General features: G+C 45.3%; 1 protein-coding gene across 2 annotated transcripts in view, besides 1 other annotated feature; it reads right to left on the bottom strand.

Moving 5' to 3' along the window:
- Dok5 (docking protein 5) overlaps window positions 1-19,061 on the bottom strand; it is a 147,969-nt gene that overhangs the window by 32,926 nt on the left and 95,982 nt on the right. For both annotated transcript variants that reach the window (NM_029761.4, NM_001163686.1), the window contains exons 3-6: window positions 16,896-17,010; window positions 16,662-16,781; window positions 13,779-13,968; window positions 5,295-5,430 (exon numbers count right to left, since the gene is read on the bottom strand). In NM_029761.4, coding sequence (NP_084037.3) covers window positions 5,295-5,430; window positions 13,779-13,968; window positions 16,662-16,781; window positions 16,896-17,010 — 561 coding nt within the window. The remainder of the gene's footprint in view (window positions 1-5,294; window positions 5,431-13,778; window positions 13,969-16,661; window positions 16,782-16,895; window positions 17,011-19,061) is intronic.
- Window positions 7,409-10,821: an enhancer, noted in NCBI's record as "VISTA enhancer mm1402". NCBI's record gives its function as "enhancer in: heart[6/12]" and the evidence as "EXISTENCE:transgenic organism evidence [ECO:0001131][PMID:17130149]".

Raw genomic sequence — 19,061 nt, 5'->3', positions numbered from 1 at the left:
GGCTCCAGATTTTACACCTACAGGAGACAAGATCTCCCAGTAACCATGTGATCCTGGGAGCCACCCCTTCCCCTTCTCACCTCCAAATGAGATCATTGTACTAACTGACAACATACAACCGTTTGCGGAGAAACAGAGGCAAAGAGATCCCACTAGGCTAAGCTCAAAGCCCAGACCCACTCAAACAGAGACGTTCGTGTGAGCCCTGGGTTCCGCCCAGCACTCCCAATGAACAAGCATGTGTGATGCTTTGTGGCTCCTGAGTGCCACTATCCTGCCATGTAGCAAGAGAAAACTGCTCACTTACAAATACAGATTAGAGAGCACATGACCACAGGGTGGACAGGAAGTCTCCTGGCTGACTGTGATAACCTAGAAAGCAGGGGGCCACTTCAGAAGGCAGAAGGACCGGAGTCCATCTGCAGAGGGAGGGCTTGACTGGGCATTTCCAGGCTTTGCCACATTGAGCAGTGTGGTCAGTGTGGCCTGACCTTTTCTGTGTTCCTCATAATACAGAGAGTGCCATGCAAGCCTGCCTTAATAATTGTTCCAACCCACAGCCTCATCTTGATGAACTCTGGGATTCGGGGCCACTGAGATGATTCATCCAAGGCTATAGGCTCTGACCAGAGCGGTCCCCTGATGGCTCCACTGTGGATGCAGCGACTGGGGCTTTACAGAAGCAACAGGTGTTCAGAGAGCTTGGATTTTGTAACAAAGAGGCTAAGGCTGGAGATGATTGTCACCACCTCTGCCAGTTACAAGATTGGCTACTTCAGAGACAGGCCCGCAGGAGGGCAAAGGTCATCGCTAGGAAAGAATAGAGTTGGGTTCCCTGTGACTGCAACCATAGGCTTAGAAAACCAAAACACTAACCCTGGGACAAGTTCGTTCTCCTCCGCTGTATCATGGGGTATATCTTCGCTCCCCTAATTGGGCTCTGATTAAATTACACTAATGTTTGGCTTCCCACAATCCCCAGCTTAACTGCCACATCACTCAGATCCCATTTGGATGCTTTTCTCATTTCATCTGAAACAGGATGCGCCCGCCTAAAAGCCGTTCGTCCCTCCTGGAACTCGCAGAGTGTGCAGCAAATTAAAGGCAAGTGACATTATTTTCCAGTTAAATTTTCAGAGGGATGATTGAATAAATAACTCATACCCCCGATTAATTTTAGTGGAAATAATGAGGAGGCAGACAAATGGAAAAGCACACACACAGCCCCGTCCGCCTTTCCAGAACTGATTCATGCTAATGAGGGTTTTCAAATAAGGTGATCTCACCAAAACTTCCTTAGGACCCAACAAGCATCTAACGGGAAAGCGGGTAAGTCAGGAGCACCCCGATCCCCACTGTCAGTCCAGGGCACACACATCCTGCCACTCCGTCTGTCTCTCCCTGTCATTTCCCCTTCTGCCACCACTGAATTATGCTTACTGCCACCCATAGAAAGTATAAGGACAAAGAGACATACAACGAGTCTGTATGTGCCAAAAGAAAGTTTTGTTGGGAGGTCATCTGGGGAAAAAAAATCAAATCTTTCAAAGCATTCAGTCTTCGGTTTAATGTTTGAACTCCAAGAGTCGATGATAAGCAGTTGTCAGTGCCAACAGATCGAGCACTGCACGGAACCACAGCTTTAAGTTTTCTTCTTTTGTTTCATGTGTAACAAGGTTTTCACCTGCACGTGTGCCTGTAAACCATTTGCATTCCTGGTGCCCACAGAGTCCAGAAGAGGACATCAAATCCCCTGGAACTGGAGTTACGGAGGGTTGTGACCACACTGCGGGTGCTGGGAACAAAAACCAGGTCCTCTGGAAGAGCAGTTGGTGCTCTTCACTGTCAAACCGTATGTCCAGCCCCTTAAGCATACCTTTAAAAATTAATGCAATAGCTACATATAGTAAATATATATGTATTTATTTTAAAAATTATATAGTGTAGAGCTAAATAGCCACGCAACAGACGCTTGCTATATGAATACATGGATGTCGTATAAGACTTTTATCAAAACGATAGCTGTGGTTTAGAGGGATGACTCAGCCAGCACTTGTTACAAAAAATGCATAAGAACTTGAGTTTGAATACCCAGACCCCACGGAAAGCCGTGTGCAGTAGCAGCGGCGTGTCATCCCAGTGTTCTTCCGGGGATGTGGAGGTAGAGACAGAAGAGAGCTCAGAAGCTTCCAGGTCACATATCCTGAAGTATGCATCCACCAACAAGATGGAAGGAGAGGACCAACACTCAAGGTTGTCTGCTTACTAAACGCCAACTCTAAGTCATGTGTCCGACACGGTTCTGCTTGTTAAAACGCCGACAGGTTAAAACACCAGAAGTGGCACACTCAAAAGTTGACAATGGGTATCTTGCTGTGTGACAGAAGCAAGAGGACGTGCTGTCTCTGGTCAGTGTTCCTTTGTCTGAAGCTCGTTGGTATTGTGTGGATTTTGTGGTTAAACATGGCTCTTCTCGTAGAGCCCGACAGTGGTCTGTGATCTAAACAAGCATATTGCATCATGGTCTACTCCTCCTCAGTCCTAACAGACAGACAGACAGACAGATGAATGACATAGGATGTAGGTGTTGAGATCGGCCTGAACTGAATTGATGGATCCGCTCAGCAGTGGCCCATGTCGAAAGTGTTACAAGCTGATCTCCTGTAACCCTAGCTAGCTTTTTACTGTTTTTCTCACTTGGTGAAGCAGAAAACTGGAGCTTAGAAAAACCTAGAACTTTGATGCACCCCACAAAGCTGCAACGGTGCCACACTGGTTTTGGAACTAGGTTTGGCTACAAGGCAGCCAGGCAGCCAACAGCACAAGGGACAGTGGTGGCCTGAGTCTGCATTAGCTATGACAGCCTGAGTCTGCATTAGCTGTGTGGACTCCGTGGTGGTTAAATTAACTGGAGAGTGGAGAAGGATCAATGGATGGAAAGAGAGAGAGGGTGAGAGGGGAAGACGGAGAGAGAACTACCTCAGTGGTTTGTGTCATTATGAATGTGAAAGGATCTCAGCTGTGATGTGGAGGCCTGAGACCACGAGCATTCACGCCATCAATGCAAATCTGGGTGTGAAGACAGGAGACCAATGTCCCAGCTCCAGACCGTCAGCAAAGAGAGTGAGCTCATTGGAATTTTGAGCTGCCCAGGCCTCCCTCCAACCAGTGGAGTGAAGCTCCATAACACCCCAGAAGGCAAATTTATTTCCTCAAATGACCAATTAAAATATTAAAATACAAGGCTGGAGAGATGGCTCAGTGACTAAGAGCACTGGCTGCTCTTCCAAAGGACTGGAGTTCAATTCTCAGCGCCCACATGGTGGCCCACAGCTATCTGTAATTCCAGCTCTAGGGGATCTGACAGGCAGACACACAGGCAAAACACCAACGCACATGAAATAGAACTTTTTAAAAATATTAAAAGACCATCTCATGCAGAAACATCCTCACGGCTACACAAGAATAATGTCTGGCAAATCATCTCCCACATGAGGTGTCTCTCCCACCCTCTTAATTCCCGTCAGGCCTCAAGTTTGCACCACCCCAACTGCCTGTGAAATGCAACTATGATCATGGACTCTTGGGCCAGCAGACGTGGCTCTTCCCTGCTTCTCTTACCTCTTTTGGCAGTGAGCTCTGGCCCCATGAAGCCTGCCCTCCCCCAAAAAACAAGTTACACACAGTTTCAAATCACAATCAACCCCCCCCCCACCCGCCAAATCTTATAATACAAAGGAGCTCTTTTTGTTTTTATTGTCTCTAAGGCATTTTTTTTTTACCCTTTGTGTTTCTTTTTAAAGATTTCTTGCTATTTGAGTCTGGAGAGACGGCTCAGCAGTTAAGAGGGTGTATGGCTCTTGCAGAGGACTGGAACTCAGTTCCTCTCACCCAGCACCTCACACACACCACTCACACAAGAGCTAAGCTTGGTGATGAACACCTTTAATCCCAGCACTAGGAAGACAAAAGCAAGCAGATCTCTCTTGAGTTCAAGGCCTGACTGGTCTAAACGGTGAGTACTGGAACCCAGGGCTTTATCTTAAAAGACCCAAACAAGACAAATCCCTTAAAGAATTCTAGAAATCTTTCTTCTCTTTCTAGAAGATACTGAAGAATTATAATAGCCCCTTCCAGTTAGAGCCCTCAGCAGCATGCAAGGCAAAAACAAGGGGGGGGGGCAAACATATACACATGTGGTGTGTGTGTGTGTGTGTGTGTGTGCGTGTGTGCGTGCGTGTGTGTGTGTGTGTGTGTGTGTGTGTGTGTGTGTGTGTGTTTCACGGCATCTTCACACAATAGCAGACGAATGGCTACGTGCGCTATCTCAGGCTTTCTCTGGCTCAGTGAGCATTTGCAGTTGAATGGCAATCCATCCCCACAGTCATTCCCTGAATTATCACCTCTGATAAAGACATGCGTACACGTATGGAGGAGGCCGGCGAGCCGCAGAGATGAGTCTATAGATGTTGACAGACCCTTGTGTCAACGGTAATGTTGGTGAACTGTCACCTGTTGTGTAAGTTTACTGAAAAGTCCCCTCCTTTTCAGACCTAAACACGTTTATCTCAAAGTGTCTTCTAAAACACCCCGTCCAGTGACCCCCCACCCCGACTCTCTTATGGGGAGAGAGAAGCTGCAAGTGGGTCAGGGTATAATACAATCTTGAGAACGGCTAGGCAAACCATTCCCAACAGACATCACTACTGTTTATCCCGAGGTTTAAAAATGCCTGAGGTAGGAGCAGAAATGAAGTCAGATGTTCAACCATTGAGAGAAAATCTCAGCCGGACATCCCAAGTAGGAGTTCCCAAGGGGTTTCTGTTGTGTGACGTAAGCTGAGGTTTGATGATGCTTGCTCCCAGTCAGGCTGCCCCAGGCTTCTCTGGTGATGTTATAAGCACCTGACAGGATATTTTGCCACCTCTCTGCTGCGTCTCTCTGCTACTTCCTGTTTGGTTTCTCATTACAAATGCTTGCTACCCGCTTAATAAACTCCCTCTTTGGAAATGGAAAACACAGCTGTCACTGGGCATCCTCCAGGCCGTACACAACACGTGCAAGTATCCACGCGCAATAATTAGAGACAAAGCAGATGAATTCATGTATGGATGGTTTACCAGTTAGTCACACTGGGAATTCTAAGGATAGCATTCAACCCACACCCTATGGTGGTAAGTAAAGAAACAAACCAACTGTGTGTGTAAGGCGGGCCCCGTTGTTCAGCATGTACATTCCCAAAGCACACTCTGCAGTGGTGCGTGCTGGACAGAAAGAAGACATTCTGGACATACCATGGAATTTTTCACGCTCTGCAGCAGCCGTTCATGCTGCTCAGCTATGGCCAAGGCAGCAGAGTGGACCTTCTGGTAGATGGCCTCTCCGTCTCGTGTTTGAAAAATAAATAACCCTTCGCCAGTCTCACACATCCTGTAAAGACAAAAACAAGACATTTCTGGAAACCCGGCTTTCGGAAGGCTGACCGACACACTGAGGTCTCGCTTGTTTACTTTTGACACAGGGTCTTGCTGTGTAGCCCTTGCTGGTCTAGAACTCTATGTAGCCCACCTTGACCTCGAACCTGCGACAGCTCTGTATGTTTGCCTCTGGAGTGCTGGAATTAAGGGGATGCCAACAGACTTGGCATTGAACCAAGATCATTTGTTCTTAATATGATTATAGCTCATATGCACATTTACTAAATAAAATTAACTAGGCCAAAATAGTCAGTGTCTAATTAATTGTAATAGGGGACAGAGAATCAACACTCCCAGCTGATGTGTACTGATTGGTGGTGGGGGGTTGGTTTTTTGTTTTGTTTTGTTTTGTTTTTTCTTTTTAAATTGAGGTAGAAGATAAGTACTATTTCTCCATTCTCAGTAATAATGCTATATTTCACCTATCTACTCCAAAGGAGACCCTGTGGCACTGGTCCCTCCTCCCGCTCCAGGGGCAGTCTGTCATCAGAAAATCGTCATATGGATTGTAACTTCCAGGGGGAAGAGGGGGTTTCCGTCTCTCTTCCCCACTGTTCTAAGCTCCCCTGCAGACAAAAGCCTTAAGGATTCTTTCATTTCCAAAACCCCAGATCAAATTATGGTCCAGCTTCTGGCCAGCATGCTGAATCAAATGCAACCCATCACTCTTCCTTAAGGAACACGACTCTGCTGAATTAATGTGTGGGACATGTGGGAAATTCTTCCAGGAAAGCAATGTATATGGGTTTGGTGACTGGTGATTGAGAAAATCCACCTCAGACCACAAAAATCCAGAAACAAACTGATAAAGGGAGCTGGCCAGGTACCATTAGGCGAGAGCAAACCAAATTTTTTTCAGTTACATATATTTTAGTGTATATGTGTGTGTGTGTGTGTGTGTGTGTGTGTGTGTGTGCATATGGAAATATATTTAATTACTATGAATATTTTAATTTAAAAATATTTACTTTATGTGTATGGGTGTTTTGTTTGCTGTGTGTGTGTGTGCTCCACATGCATGCCTAATGCCCTTGTAGGTCAGAAGAGGCCACTGTATCCCCCCAGAACTGGAGTTACAGTGTGTTATGAACCACCATGTGGGTGATGAGTATCAACTCTGAGTCCTTGTACCCCTAGCTGCTAAGACGTCACTCCAGTCCCCTACTATCCCTCTCTTAAAGAATGGGTAAAATCACACGCAGCAAGACTGACTGTAACGGGTTCTAGTATGGATTTATAGTCAACAATGGTAGAGTTTGTATCTGCCTGCTTTAAAGGATCTGATCCTCTGAAGCCTCTCCTTTCTATCTCTTGCTGAGAGTGTGAACACTGCCTTACTTACTGCCTAAGGTACGTTCATGTCTGAAAAACTGTGTAACGCCATGAAGAAGCTAAGCACGTATCCAGCTCAAGCTGTTGTTGTTTCTGAGTCTTGTCCAGGAGGCGCAATTAATGCCCTAGAACAAGGAAATATATTCCAGTCCAAGTTCATAGTTAGCCCAGTGCCACAGCTATATGTTAGGGCCCAATAATGGCAAATATTGCTTATATTAAATGTCATAAATGTGGGTTTATGAGAAGAGGGGAGAGAGAATTTGGTGTCAATCAGGTAAGCTTGAGAAGATAATGTCAGGGACGCTGATTATGGGATTTTAATCATTATGTTGTACCTATCCAATAAAGTACAAAAGGTGAGATCCTGGACACTTTTCCGTGATGTGTTTCATGAAGACATCTTATGCCACCACAAACTCCACTCTCAGCTCCTTTGCACGTAAGCCATAAAACCTTGATACCACTTCCTTGCACCAAGTTCTATTAGATTTTGTGATTTTTACACATCTCTCCCCATTCCACAAACACAGAGTATATGAATTTGTATTATTAAGAGGAAGAAGTAGTCTTAATTGACTCTTTAAGGGGAAGAAGTCACCTACTCTTTGCCCTGTCCCTTGAGGGCAAGAAGGCTCGGAAGAGGTGCTCCAGGGGCCTTGATCAGCTTGGTTTTGTTTTGACTAAAACTCATGGTAGAAAATGTGGTTTCAGTTATTACCGAATCCATGCATGTATTGATCTATGGATTGATCGATCATAGATTAGGCTCCATGATAAAGCTTCCTTCCTTCTTGGTCTTCGTCCTCGATGCTCATGTGACAGTAAAGAATACAATGCTCACAGGACAATGCTCTCTCTACATCATCACTCATCAACTGGCAAGAGCAACTTTGAAGAAAAAAGTGAAGCCCGGTGTGGTGGCGCACGCCTTTAATCCTAGCACTCAGGAGGCAGAGGCAGGCGGATTTCTGAGTTCGAGGCCAGCCTGGTCTACAAAGTGAGTTCCAGGACAGCCAGGGCTATACAGAGAAACCTTGTCTCGAAAAACCAAAAAAAAAAAAAAAAAGTGACCCTTTTGGACAATGCCTGAATGTTTGCTTGTTTATCTTGAGATAGGATGTCATCAGCGCATCCTATCCTCCAAGTCAATATGCATTCAACCATGAGAGCGCAAACTGCTGATCTCTCTCCCGCCTCTACCTCCGGAGTGCTGGTTTACAGGAGTGAGTCACGGTGCTCAATTTCAGCAAGTGGTACAGTGCAAACCCAAGGCTTTGTGCATGGGAGGTAAGCCTTCTACCAACAGAGCTATATCCCCAGCCTCATCCAATGTCTCCTTTTAAAAACATAGTGCAGATCCTTTCTTTAGTAGTAGCATTTAAATCTTTCAGATGCTGGGGTCAAAAACAAAGGACCAAAGCATAGCAAAATGGCTACGGCATCAAAACTTCACTCTTGGCTCGCTTTCACATCTCTCAGTAGAGCAGACACGCGGCGCGGCCTCTGGTTTGAATGTCGGAGTTTTCTTGTCTGTTTAGTAAATGATGTGTGACCTTTAGTTGTACTGTGCGGCCCACACAGTGGGGAACTGACAAAACCTCTGCTTCTCACACAATTCCCTTCCGGCCTCTTCTAATCTTGGTGCCCAGGCCCTCCCATCCTGCTTGCTTTGTCTGACTGATTGGCCTAGAGCTCTTTCATCAGCACCCTCTCAACACATTAAAATGTAGCTCTAGGCTTTGACAAAACAGCACAGTGGGGGGAGGGCCCAAGGCAATACAAGAAAAACACATCAGTCAGACTAATGGCCTTGCATAACCCAGCAGGGCAGGCAGGGCTGGTCAGCTCTCTTCAGAAAACACAGGCGAAAAACTTCCTCAGGGGTTCATGCATGCAGGAGCAGGAAAAGAGACAGAAGCAGGAGTGTTGGCATCATGTTACTCCCTTCCTCCCTTCCCTCCAGCCATTGGTTTTAGCTCGGATGCTCCTGGAAGGACATCTCTTCACATCTTCATCTCAGAGGGAAGGTAAGGACCACATCCCAGAACAATGTCACACGGATGCCAATCTGACTGATGATGTTGGAGATGGCACCTGTCTTGGGGGAGGAGCCTGGACGCACATTTGGGCTCGGAAGTGAAGCCAGTCTTGAGGTTCAGAGCATTTTAACACAGAGTGAGGAAAACTGGGACACCATCATTTCCAAATCCTGGTGGAAGAAGAGGATTTCGTTTCTCCTGAGCAGGTCTGTGTGCAAGACCCAGCATCCTATTTGAACTCCTCTGTTCAACATAGTGAAAAGGAAGGTACCCTGCCCACTTCCCTTCCCCTTCCTTGATAATAAGAAATGAACCGCCCATGAAAGAGTGAGACATTCGAGAGTGTTCAGTGGCTTGCATCGAGAGTACCAGTCGTGAGTGTCCAGGAGACGTCAACGCGGCTTTTGTTTTATTTATAGGCCCTTCAGTTAGAAGAGAGTCCAACTTCTCCGCAGTGTGAGCTCACCAGCGAGCGTGCATTTGGTGTGAGCTATGTGAAAAGCTATCACTTATTCTCCGAGTCTGTTCAGATGGTCTCACACCCCAAGCAAAAAAACAAAACAAAAACACAAAACAACAACAACAACAACAACAACAACAACAACAACAACAACAACAACAAAAAAACAAACCTTTTCATAAGTTTAGGGGAAGCATCTGTGCCGGGAACCTTTCTTGGCTTACCTAAAATTTCTTTTTAAATGATGTCAAAGGCCCGAGAGAGACTCTCTCTCCGGTCAGTAAAGAAAGGCATTCATGTGTGGAAATTATTTAGCACGTTCTGCCAAATGTCTCCTGAGCCTCTCTCACTCCTGCAGAGGCGAAGAAACCCGGGGTATTAATTTAAATCATTCGGAGGCGAGGTAGAGCCTGCCACCGAAGCATGTGAAGCCAGCAGCCCGCTCCAAACATAAAAGGGAAAGCTCACTGGACACCTGCCACCCTTCTGCGAACAATGGCACTTCTGGAAAGGATCCATAGGGACGTAGCTGCCCCAAGAGCACTCTGCCATTGGATCTTCCCATGGAAAGCTGTGGCCTCTGGCAGGTTGATGTGTGTAAGTGAGATGTCAGAGCCAGAGCAGCGGAAGCAGCAGGCTAAAGACAAACACCTCAGACAAAAGAAGCAACAAAGCTTTAGGCCTCTAGAATACCTGAATTGTTACTGTTATTGTCAGGAGGAAATCTTTGTGCAGTCGCAGGTTATTACAATTTTTATGCTTCATCTTCAAATTTCTTCATGGGGAAAAAAATGGCAATAGGGTTGAATGTACTTGTCCTGGGAGGTGAAGGGAGACATAGGTAGAAGGTCCCAGAGGCTTGGCCCCAACTGCACAGCTACCCAGGAAAGGTGTGCCCAGGCTCCAAGAGAAAAGAGCAAATGGGGGTTCACCAACTAAACCCGAGCTAAGGGCATTAATACACTAGCCAAGGGATAGAGGAATATCAAATCAGGATGCTCTTCCTAAGTCTGTGACTCACTGATGGAGGCCTCCTTAAACATGTAAAGATGGCTTCATAAGTAAGGAATGAGATGCTGACAAGATTATAGATGATATGGGGGCAGCAGAGATGGCTAGAGGTGAAGAACACTTGTCTCTCTCTCAGAAGACTCGGGTTTGGCTCCGCCTACCCACATCAGGCAGCTCACAACCACCTGCTACTTCAGTCCTAGAGGTTCTGATGCCCTCGTCTGGCCTCCAAAGGCATCTACTACTACTACTACTACTACTACTACTACTACTACTACTACTACTACACCACACATGCACACACACACATGCATACACATACTATCATATACACACACACATACACATATGCCCACAGACACATACACACACATAGTACCATAGACACACACACATATGCATAGACATATCACTTATGCATACACACATGCATACTCATACACATATCACAGACATACATATACACATATACATACTTTCACAGACACAAACATGCACATCACATACACAAACAATTGCATCATATACACATTACATACACATACCACCACAGACATACACATACTTATATACTTTACATACACATATGCATACTCATGTACATATACATAAACATACCATAGACACACATATACATACAACCATAGACACAAACATACACACACAAACACATCACATACACATCACGTGCAATACTACCACAAGCACACACATGAACAAAATAACCTCTTTTGGTCCTTTTTACTTAGAACAAGTGAATATTGTGTTGGATACACATTGAGGTTTTGAAGCCTCACATCTTTTCCCTTTCAAAGACAACAAGCCCACTGTTGCACTCTGTGCCTTGGGAGACATTCCCCATTCTGTTCCCATCCTGTGAGCTTCATAGAATGCGCTTAGGACACACTGAGTATAATATTAGAGCTGGAGTCATATTGGATATAATGGTCAAGGTATTCTAGTTATCTACCTCCCTCCCATTCGCTCATGTCTCCAAAGACTCCAAAGTTCCAGAAGTCACCAGGACATTCAGGAAATAGACAGACTAGAAGAAGCACAGCTCCCCAATGAAACTGAGTCCTGTCAAACGAGCACCAAATCAAGCCGTGCCTGAAGCCATCTCTACTCCTACACCCTAAGTCATGACAGACAATGGATGTCTTGCTTTGTCACTTTGGGTTAATCCAGCTGCCTCCTACTTTCTGGGCTTCTGCCCGGGGGGAGTTTGTTCCCCTGCCTCTATTTTATCTTAATAGCACTGTTATGAGATGAGTGTTATGCTGTCCCCGTGTACAGACGGCCATAGACTCGTAACTCCCACCGTTCCTAGACACAGAAGAAATGGAACTGTAGTTCACACCTCCAGTTTGCAGTGTGAAAGCTGTGTGCCCCAGTGGGAGCCTCAGCTCTGCTTGCTTCTGAAAGTGAGGGGGTGGGACATAGTATCAGTTATGAGAAACTGCATTGTGATGTAGATACCCAAATATAACCAAGGACGAAACTATCTTCACTAATAAAATAAGGCAGACAGGAAAGTGTTCCTACACTTGGGGGAGACACAAATGGCCTTATTATTTCAGTTTGTGATGAAGTAACACAGCTCCATCTCCATTTGGGTTCCAGTGATCTCAGGATGTTTATCACCTGGTGTTCGGCCCTTCCTGCATTGTGAAAGCCCCCACCCTGCTCCAGAAGTCCTAACAGAATGTAAGGAGACAAGAAAGGAAGCAGCCAGTCCACCCAAGCACGTCTTTAGTTGCCCATCGGAACTCCCCTGATAAACAGTAGACTGGTCTTTGAGAGAAAGAAGTGCCAGTCCCAACTGGAAGGTTTATCTTCTAATGCCATGGCCCTTGTTGCGCAGGAGACTTCCAACTCATGTCTATGTCCTTGAAGGTAAAACAACTCGTGAGTGTGGTGCACATCTGCCATCCTGGCACTTGGGAGCAGAAGGCAAAAGCTCCAGCTTGAGGGTACATGACATACCGGTTCAAAACAATTGAAAACAAGGAAACTAACGACAAAACCAGAAGGAAAGAAAGCAGACAAAGAGGAACTGCTTATGGAAGAGAACAACTGTTTTTAATTTTTAAAATGTTGAGGAAACATTAAATTAATCATAGTTCCAAAAAGTAAATTTTATAGATTCCGGCTGTAAACTTAAAATGAGGTGAACTAGCTTGACCTGGACGGAGCACTACTGCCACTTGTTCACATGAGCTGGAGGACCAGGCAGTGATCAGAACTCACTTTTGCTCTTTAAATCCATATCATTTCTGGGAGAGGAACTATCAACTTTAGCCAACTACCTCAAAAATGCTTAAAGTTGTTACTTCAGAGTAATTTTAACACACATCCGGGGCTTATGTTTCATTTCTAGTATAATATTTTCATTCATTCTTTGAGAATTCCATCCGACATATTTTGATGCTCTTAACTCTTAGTCCTCCCCATCTCCTCCCAGATTCATGCCCAGTGCCCTGTCTCCCAACCAGCACCCAACTTTGTGTCTCCAGCATTGTCCGTTCGGTGTTTGGTTTTTTAAATAACCCATCATCCAGTTTGTGCTGTTTATATGCTCATGGGTGTAAGGCCGTCCTCTGGCATAGGGTCCACCTACCAGAAGCCACACCCTTAGTGAAAACTGACTCTACCTCCCCCAAAGCCATGGAGTATCCACAATTCCTCAGTTGGGGTTCAGGTTTGTGAAACCCTCCCTATTCCATGCTAGAGTGTTGAATATTGGATGGACTCCTGCTTCTTAAAACTCGAGTCTCTTGAAAGTTCAAAACACAAGAGGTGGCTGTGTTAGGTGCCTTTACAAGGAAACTAAACTCTTGGGGAGGAAGAGTGGGGGTGGGGAGGTAAAATGAATCACAGACCTGCAGGATCTCTTTGTAGGCCTTGATTCACTGGATTGAAGTTGTCTTCTCTTCACTCCTGTGTTTGCCTCTAAGGGGAATAATCTCTTAGGGCTCTTGGACTCCCAACAACTGAGATTTAGAAAGAAGCACTCCAGCATTTCAGCCTTTCTACCAGAGTAGCTAAGATGGACCTTAGTTAGCTGCAACCTCAGAAATGTCAGTGGTGTGTATGATCTATCCTGTTAGTTCCCATAGAGAACTATTGTATTACAACCAGGAGATGTGCAAACAGCAGGAAGCTGGCCTCTAGTTAGCTTATCCCAGTCCGTGCGTGGTACAGTTTACCAGCTCAGCCTCAGTTTGTGGGATGCCATCAAATGGAGTAATGAAATTTGTGTCATATCTTTGAAGAGTTAGAACCCTCCCTAGGAATGAAGGGATGTCGGGGTGCCTGAACATTGTACTATAATCTTGCCATAAAACATCGGTTTATGAACTTCCCAAAGTATTCTTCTGGCCCATTTGCCATGATCTGAACCTGGAGGAGGTAAGCAAACACCGGGAAAGGATGTAACAAAAGCCACAAACTCACCTCCCTGCCTCAAAAGTGAACCACGTGGTGTCTCGTCCATAACGCCGCAGGGCACTTAGCGGCCAAGAGATGAGTTTAACTCTGGGATTCTGGACGTCCCAAAGACAGATGTACTCATATGTAATCTGCAAGGCACATTCGCCATGTACATCTAAGTTAGGAGATGGCATCAAATACACATTGAACCTCTCTGGGAGAAAAACAAAACGTTAGTCTAAAATCCCCAGAAATGAAAGAGCAAAGACATCGCAGGAACACAAAAAGCATTAACAAATATGTACATGCTAGGGGTTGGTGGAGTGTTCAGGAAGATAAACGTTATAAATGAACTGTCGCAGAAAAAAATGAGTTTTTAAATGCAGGTGCTGTTACACAGCATAATGATACACTCTGGGTGTCAACCCACACTAAGCACTATTTACACGAACAAAGATCATCTGTAGACCTTTTCAATTTGCATCGTGGGAAAAAAAAATGTACGCCAATAAAAGATCAGAGCCATGAAACCGCTAAAAGCAATTTTTCCCCTGCAGAGCACACATTAATTACACCTACACTTTCATATTCACAAAAGATACAGTGTAGAAGGCTGTATCTGTGATTTGTGGTCCTAAAGTAACACTGGTCAGCTTACAGTTCTACCATCGGCTCAGTAAAATTATTTAAACCACGCTCCACAGTAACAGCGTGCAATTGTGACGATGTCAAAGGGATATTCTTCGAGTTTGAACAAAGAACTTTCCTTAGTCAACGCTGCAAAAAAAGATAGCCCTCTGCCTCCTGGGTGACTGTTGAAAATGTCACCGAGACTGTGATAACTAACTTAGCTGGTGGCTGTAAACAAGAGCTCACCTGCAGGCAGTTACACTGCTTTTATTACTGCTATTTAGAAAAGTCAGTAACATAAAAAGTTACAGAGTCAAAAACCTCTAAATGAAACGTGAACAAAAATGCTACAGCACCTGCAAGCACAATTCTATCCATCCATCCTAGAGCAGATCCCAGATGGCTGACAGGATAGTGTGATGCTAACAGTTTTATATTAGGAATGTTCAAAATTAGCTATTCTATAATAGGAGGGATCATCCAAATCTATCTATTTTATCTGAAGTTGGTAAATAGCAATATCAAGATTGTGTTCATGAATGGGCTTAGTCACCTGCTATTTAAGCTTATAAATTTATTTTAAACTATCAATAGCCAAACGTTGAGGGATTTCTAGAAACTATCATGAAACACATTATGTCCCCTGAGAGTTCTGGGCCCATGACTTTAAAATTGTCTTCAGTATGTCATAGGTAAAGGGGGGGGGGTCATTGTTAATGGATTCTCTTAGAGGCAAATTGATTTGCTATAAGATAAATTAGTGGGGTTTGCGGGAGAGAGATCAGTGGGAGAGTGCTTGCCCAGCATGCTTTTGGTGAGAAACCATTTTAATTGTACTTATTTGAACCCCTACAAAATAAGACTATATAAAATACTTTCAAAGAAATACTGGAGTTCTGTAAGAACCCATAATGAGAGTAACCCCAAGCCTACCAAAATGGCAGCATAAAAGGAAACCTTAGGCATGGTTTTTAATTTGAATTTTAGCACTGTGCATTTCTACTATGCCGCAGGCAGAAATGTCTGAAAGCTATGTGCTGACCTGGCCATTCTAGAGAACATAACAATTGAGCCCTACCATGCTAACAAAGCCCAGGACTGTGTCCCCAGCACCCTGGCTAGCTCCCCTTTGTCCAACATTACACTGACTGACTGAACCACAGAAGTAAGGTCTGGGGGGGGGGGGGGGGAGAGGTGAATTGCCATGGGAAGTGACTTCCCCTCTCTGTGGCCCTAGTTCCCAATCTGGCAAGAGGCAACTCTGCTCAAGCTAACACTTCCAGGTCTTGATGAACAACAGCTGTGCGGCCACAGATTGTGGTAGGGACAGTACATTCAGGGTGGGCAAAGACTGTAAATGTGTCATGAGGACACAGCACTGCTTGGGAGGGAGGGAGCACAGTTTTAACTAACAACTGGAGTGGGCATGGAGACCACCAATGCAATTCCACCTGAGTCATGTCTGCCATCCATCCAGGTGACCCAGAGCCCCCGCCACTCTGACAAGAGCTCGTAGATCAAGGCAGGCTTTGAAGCAGACCCGTGGCATCCAATCCCCCAGCCACTAGGCTGAGCTATTTGGAGATGAAGCAATTATTCTAGGCTCAGACTATGAATGAACATTGATTTTTGCTAAAGTGTTCATGAATATTTTGGTCATGATTATTTTAAAAGATTTATTCCTCGATGCTGTGTTGAGCTGAGTTGGCTCAGGGGTTGAATTTTACTTTTAAATCACCGTTTTTAAGTGGGTTTAAACTTGATGAAATATTCAGGGTTGGGGTTAAATTCTATTAAGAACATTGGACAGTGTTCAAACATACTTTAAGTGAAACAGCAAGGTGAAAATTATCACACTTTGAAGTCTGATCGTAGTAAATAGAGGCCTACGATCATAGTCTAGTTTCAAATGCCCATAGTACGTTTGGAACAAGGTGTTTACCTCATCTACAAAATGAGGGGGAGTCCTACCATCTCTAGGGTGGGACTTCTGTGCAAATGTAACAGTTGGATATTCATAAGCATCTTCCATTCCGTTGGCACACCTTGTGATCCTCAACATTTCTGACTGAAACCATTAATGTTGATTTTTTTCTACTATAGATTACAGAACGTTTGAGGAAAGCATTCACTGCGTCATTTACATAGACTGCTATTATAACTTCTTCATACATATTTATAACTCAGAATGTATAGGATGAGGACGCCTTGTGTGTCATCATACGGGAGCAAAACAGTTTAGGAGAGAGATGGGCGGCGCAAACTTGGCATACATACCGCTCTGCTCGCGTTCCACCCCGGTAGCCAATAAATCAGGCTCTCCGAGGCTGATGTCATTGATTCTGGTCCCCACACACTCCATCTGGAGAACTTTGCACCATTCGTCTGCCTCAAGATCTGTGGAAATGGCGAGAACAAAAAAACAAAGACCCCACAAAGATCTATTATCCTCTATGCCCGGTACTCAATGATAAAAGCCAAAGACCCCAACCCCACTGGCCTCAAACAAACCTGATTCACAGGCAAAGGTCTTCGAGGTGTCATCATTGAAATAAATCCCTATAGCATGTTTCTTGGTGCTCTTTGGCAATCGGGCTACATTTTTCACATTGTTGAGTTCTGTAACCTGAAAAAAAAAATAAATAACGAGTTGAAAGTCTGGTCACGTGCCCTCCGTGAACACTTCCCACCCACATGAGCGCAATCACCTGTGAGCCCAGCATTACAGAACAGATCTGCAGCTATGAAGACTAATCATGGCTTGGGAGGATGGAAGCAAAGGTAGGTGGTCCAGTCCATCACTAAATTATCCCATCAGAGGTGAGAGGTCAGATCTCACACTCACCCCTGTGATCAGTGGTCAATTCATACATCACACCTCAGAAACCCTCATCTCTGACTTTGAGCTCGTTGGTGCCTGTGGGTCTCAGTTTTAGAATATGAGAACACCGCACAGGGCCACCCTGTTCACATCGAAGGTGTCCCGCTAGACACTCTATGCCCCTCCCCAACTTCCCCACAATCCTAGCTACTGGCACTTGCACAAATCCCTCCCCTCCCCGAGCATGCTAACTCATGGTGCCTCCACATGGAAGTTCCGCTGGGGTGACATCCTGTCACACAGGAGGGGCCTGCCAGGAGGAAGGCTCATGTGGCTTCCTGGTAAGTATTTATTTACAAGATAAATAAGCCTGTCACAGTGGCAAGCTTAAACTCCCCTTAACACCCCCTTAACTCTTATACAAAGGAATATGCCTCCCATCAATCTTGGCTTGTGGCGATGCTGGACCACCTCTTCCATCTATTACCCTAAATTCAATAAGTGCCTGGCTTAGGAAATCCCCGGGAAGAGAAATAAATACCCTCGGTGGACACATTAATCTGATCATTTCATTTTCCAGCCTTCTAACCTCCAGTGGCCCTTCCTATAGTATAAATGCAAATTCATCTGCATGAAAGGCCACACGGTGCCCCTCCGAGGCTTTTCCCACTCCAGCATTTCCAGGGACTCTGCAGGACAGGACTTACCCTCCGTCTGCAACAGACCCTTCAGCACTCACTACACACAATGGCTGGTTGGCTGGTTGGCGGTGTGTGTTTATTTTTGTGCCAGAACCCAGCCTAAGCTGCCTTCAGCTTTGTATAATTATTTTCTTGTTTCCCTACTTCCATGTTAAGCCCCGGGGATCCACTGTGCAAACTGCACCTCTTCTTTACAACCTCCAGAGACTTGCACAAAACTTAACACCTCCAAGATCTCCAGATCCTTGTGTCCAAATGACCGTGGTGACCCTCTGTGTCCTTCAAAGCTAACTCTCCAGTGTGTGTCGTCCACCATGTCCTCAAGCTTTAGAAAGCCTAGCCAAACTGGACTCTACTCTGTGCAAGAATAAGCCATGTGGCTTCCCAGGCTTAGAGCCTTCCATCCTCTCCTCTACTGAACTCCAATCACCCTAAAATCTTCATTTAGACCTCAGCTACCCACTGATTCCCTATTGGAAACTCCACCACAATATTCAAACCTTCCTAAGCCCTATTTCCATGGCTTCCTTCCTGAGCCTCCAGTGGCTAAGGGCGTGACTGACTTGGTTCTTATCTTGCCTAAGGAAGAGTCAGTTGCTCCTGGCAGGTACTGTATTTCTGTCCATCACTGTTTTCCAGGTCTAGCACACAGTGTGTCTGCAGGGAACAGAGGACGCTCTGAGTGAGTGAACTGCTTGGTAAATGCACATGTTTGACATGGGCACCATCATGTCCACAATTCCAAGACCTCAGACTCATGGGACCTGCATCAGCTCCCCATATGGTCCAGGCTCAAGTGGGTTCTCTCAGTTCTCTGAGGTCCCAGTGTGAGTGTTTGCACACCAGTATGTGCAAAGAATAGCAACTGCAGCATCCTCCTCCCACATGTTTAGATCCTGAGACTGCTCCCTGACAGAGACCTCCAGACCAGCCAGTTCCTCCTGCTATGTTGTACCTAATAGACACAAGAAGTAGCCAGAACCCTGCCTGATCCCACACTGTCTGTGTGTCTATCTGTCTGTTTGTCTGCAACTTCTTCACTGCCCCTAATGAGGGTTTTATGCCACCAACCTTGCCCTCTGGTTAGAAGTCACTCAACACATGGACTCTATGAGCAAAAGACTAGACTCACCCAGAGACGTATCGTGGAAGCCC

This window comes from Mus musculus, chromosome 2 (assembly GCF_000001635.26).
Source record: "Mus musculus strain C57BL/6J chromosome 2, GRCm38.p6 C57BL/6J".
NCBI classification, from domain to species: Eukaryota; Metazoa; Chordata; class Mammalia; order Rodentia; family Muridae; genus Mus; species Mus musculus.
This window is presented reverse-complemented; position numbering and strand designations above follow the sequence as displayed.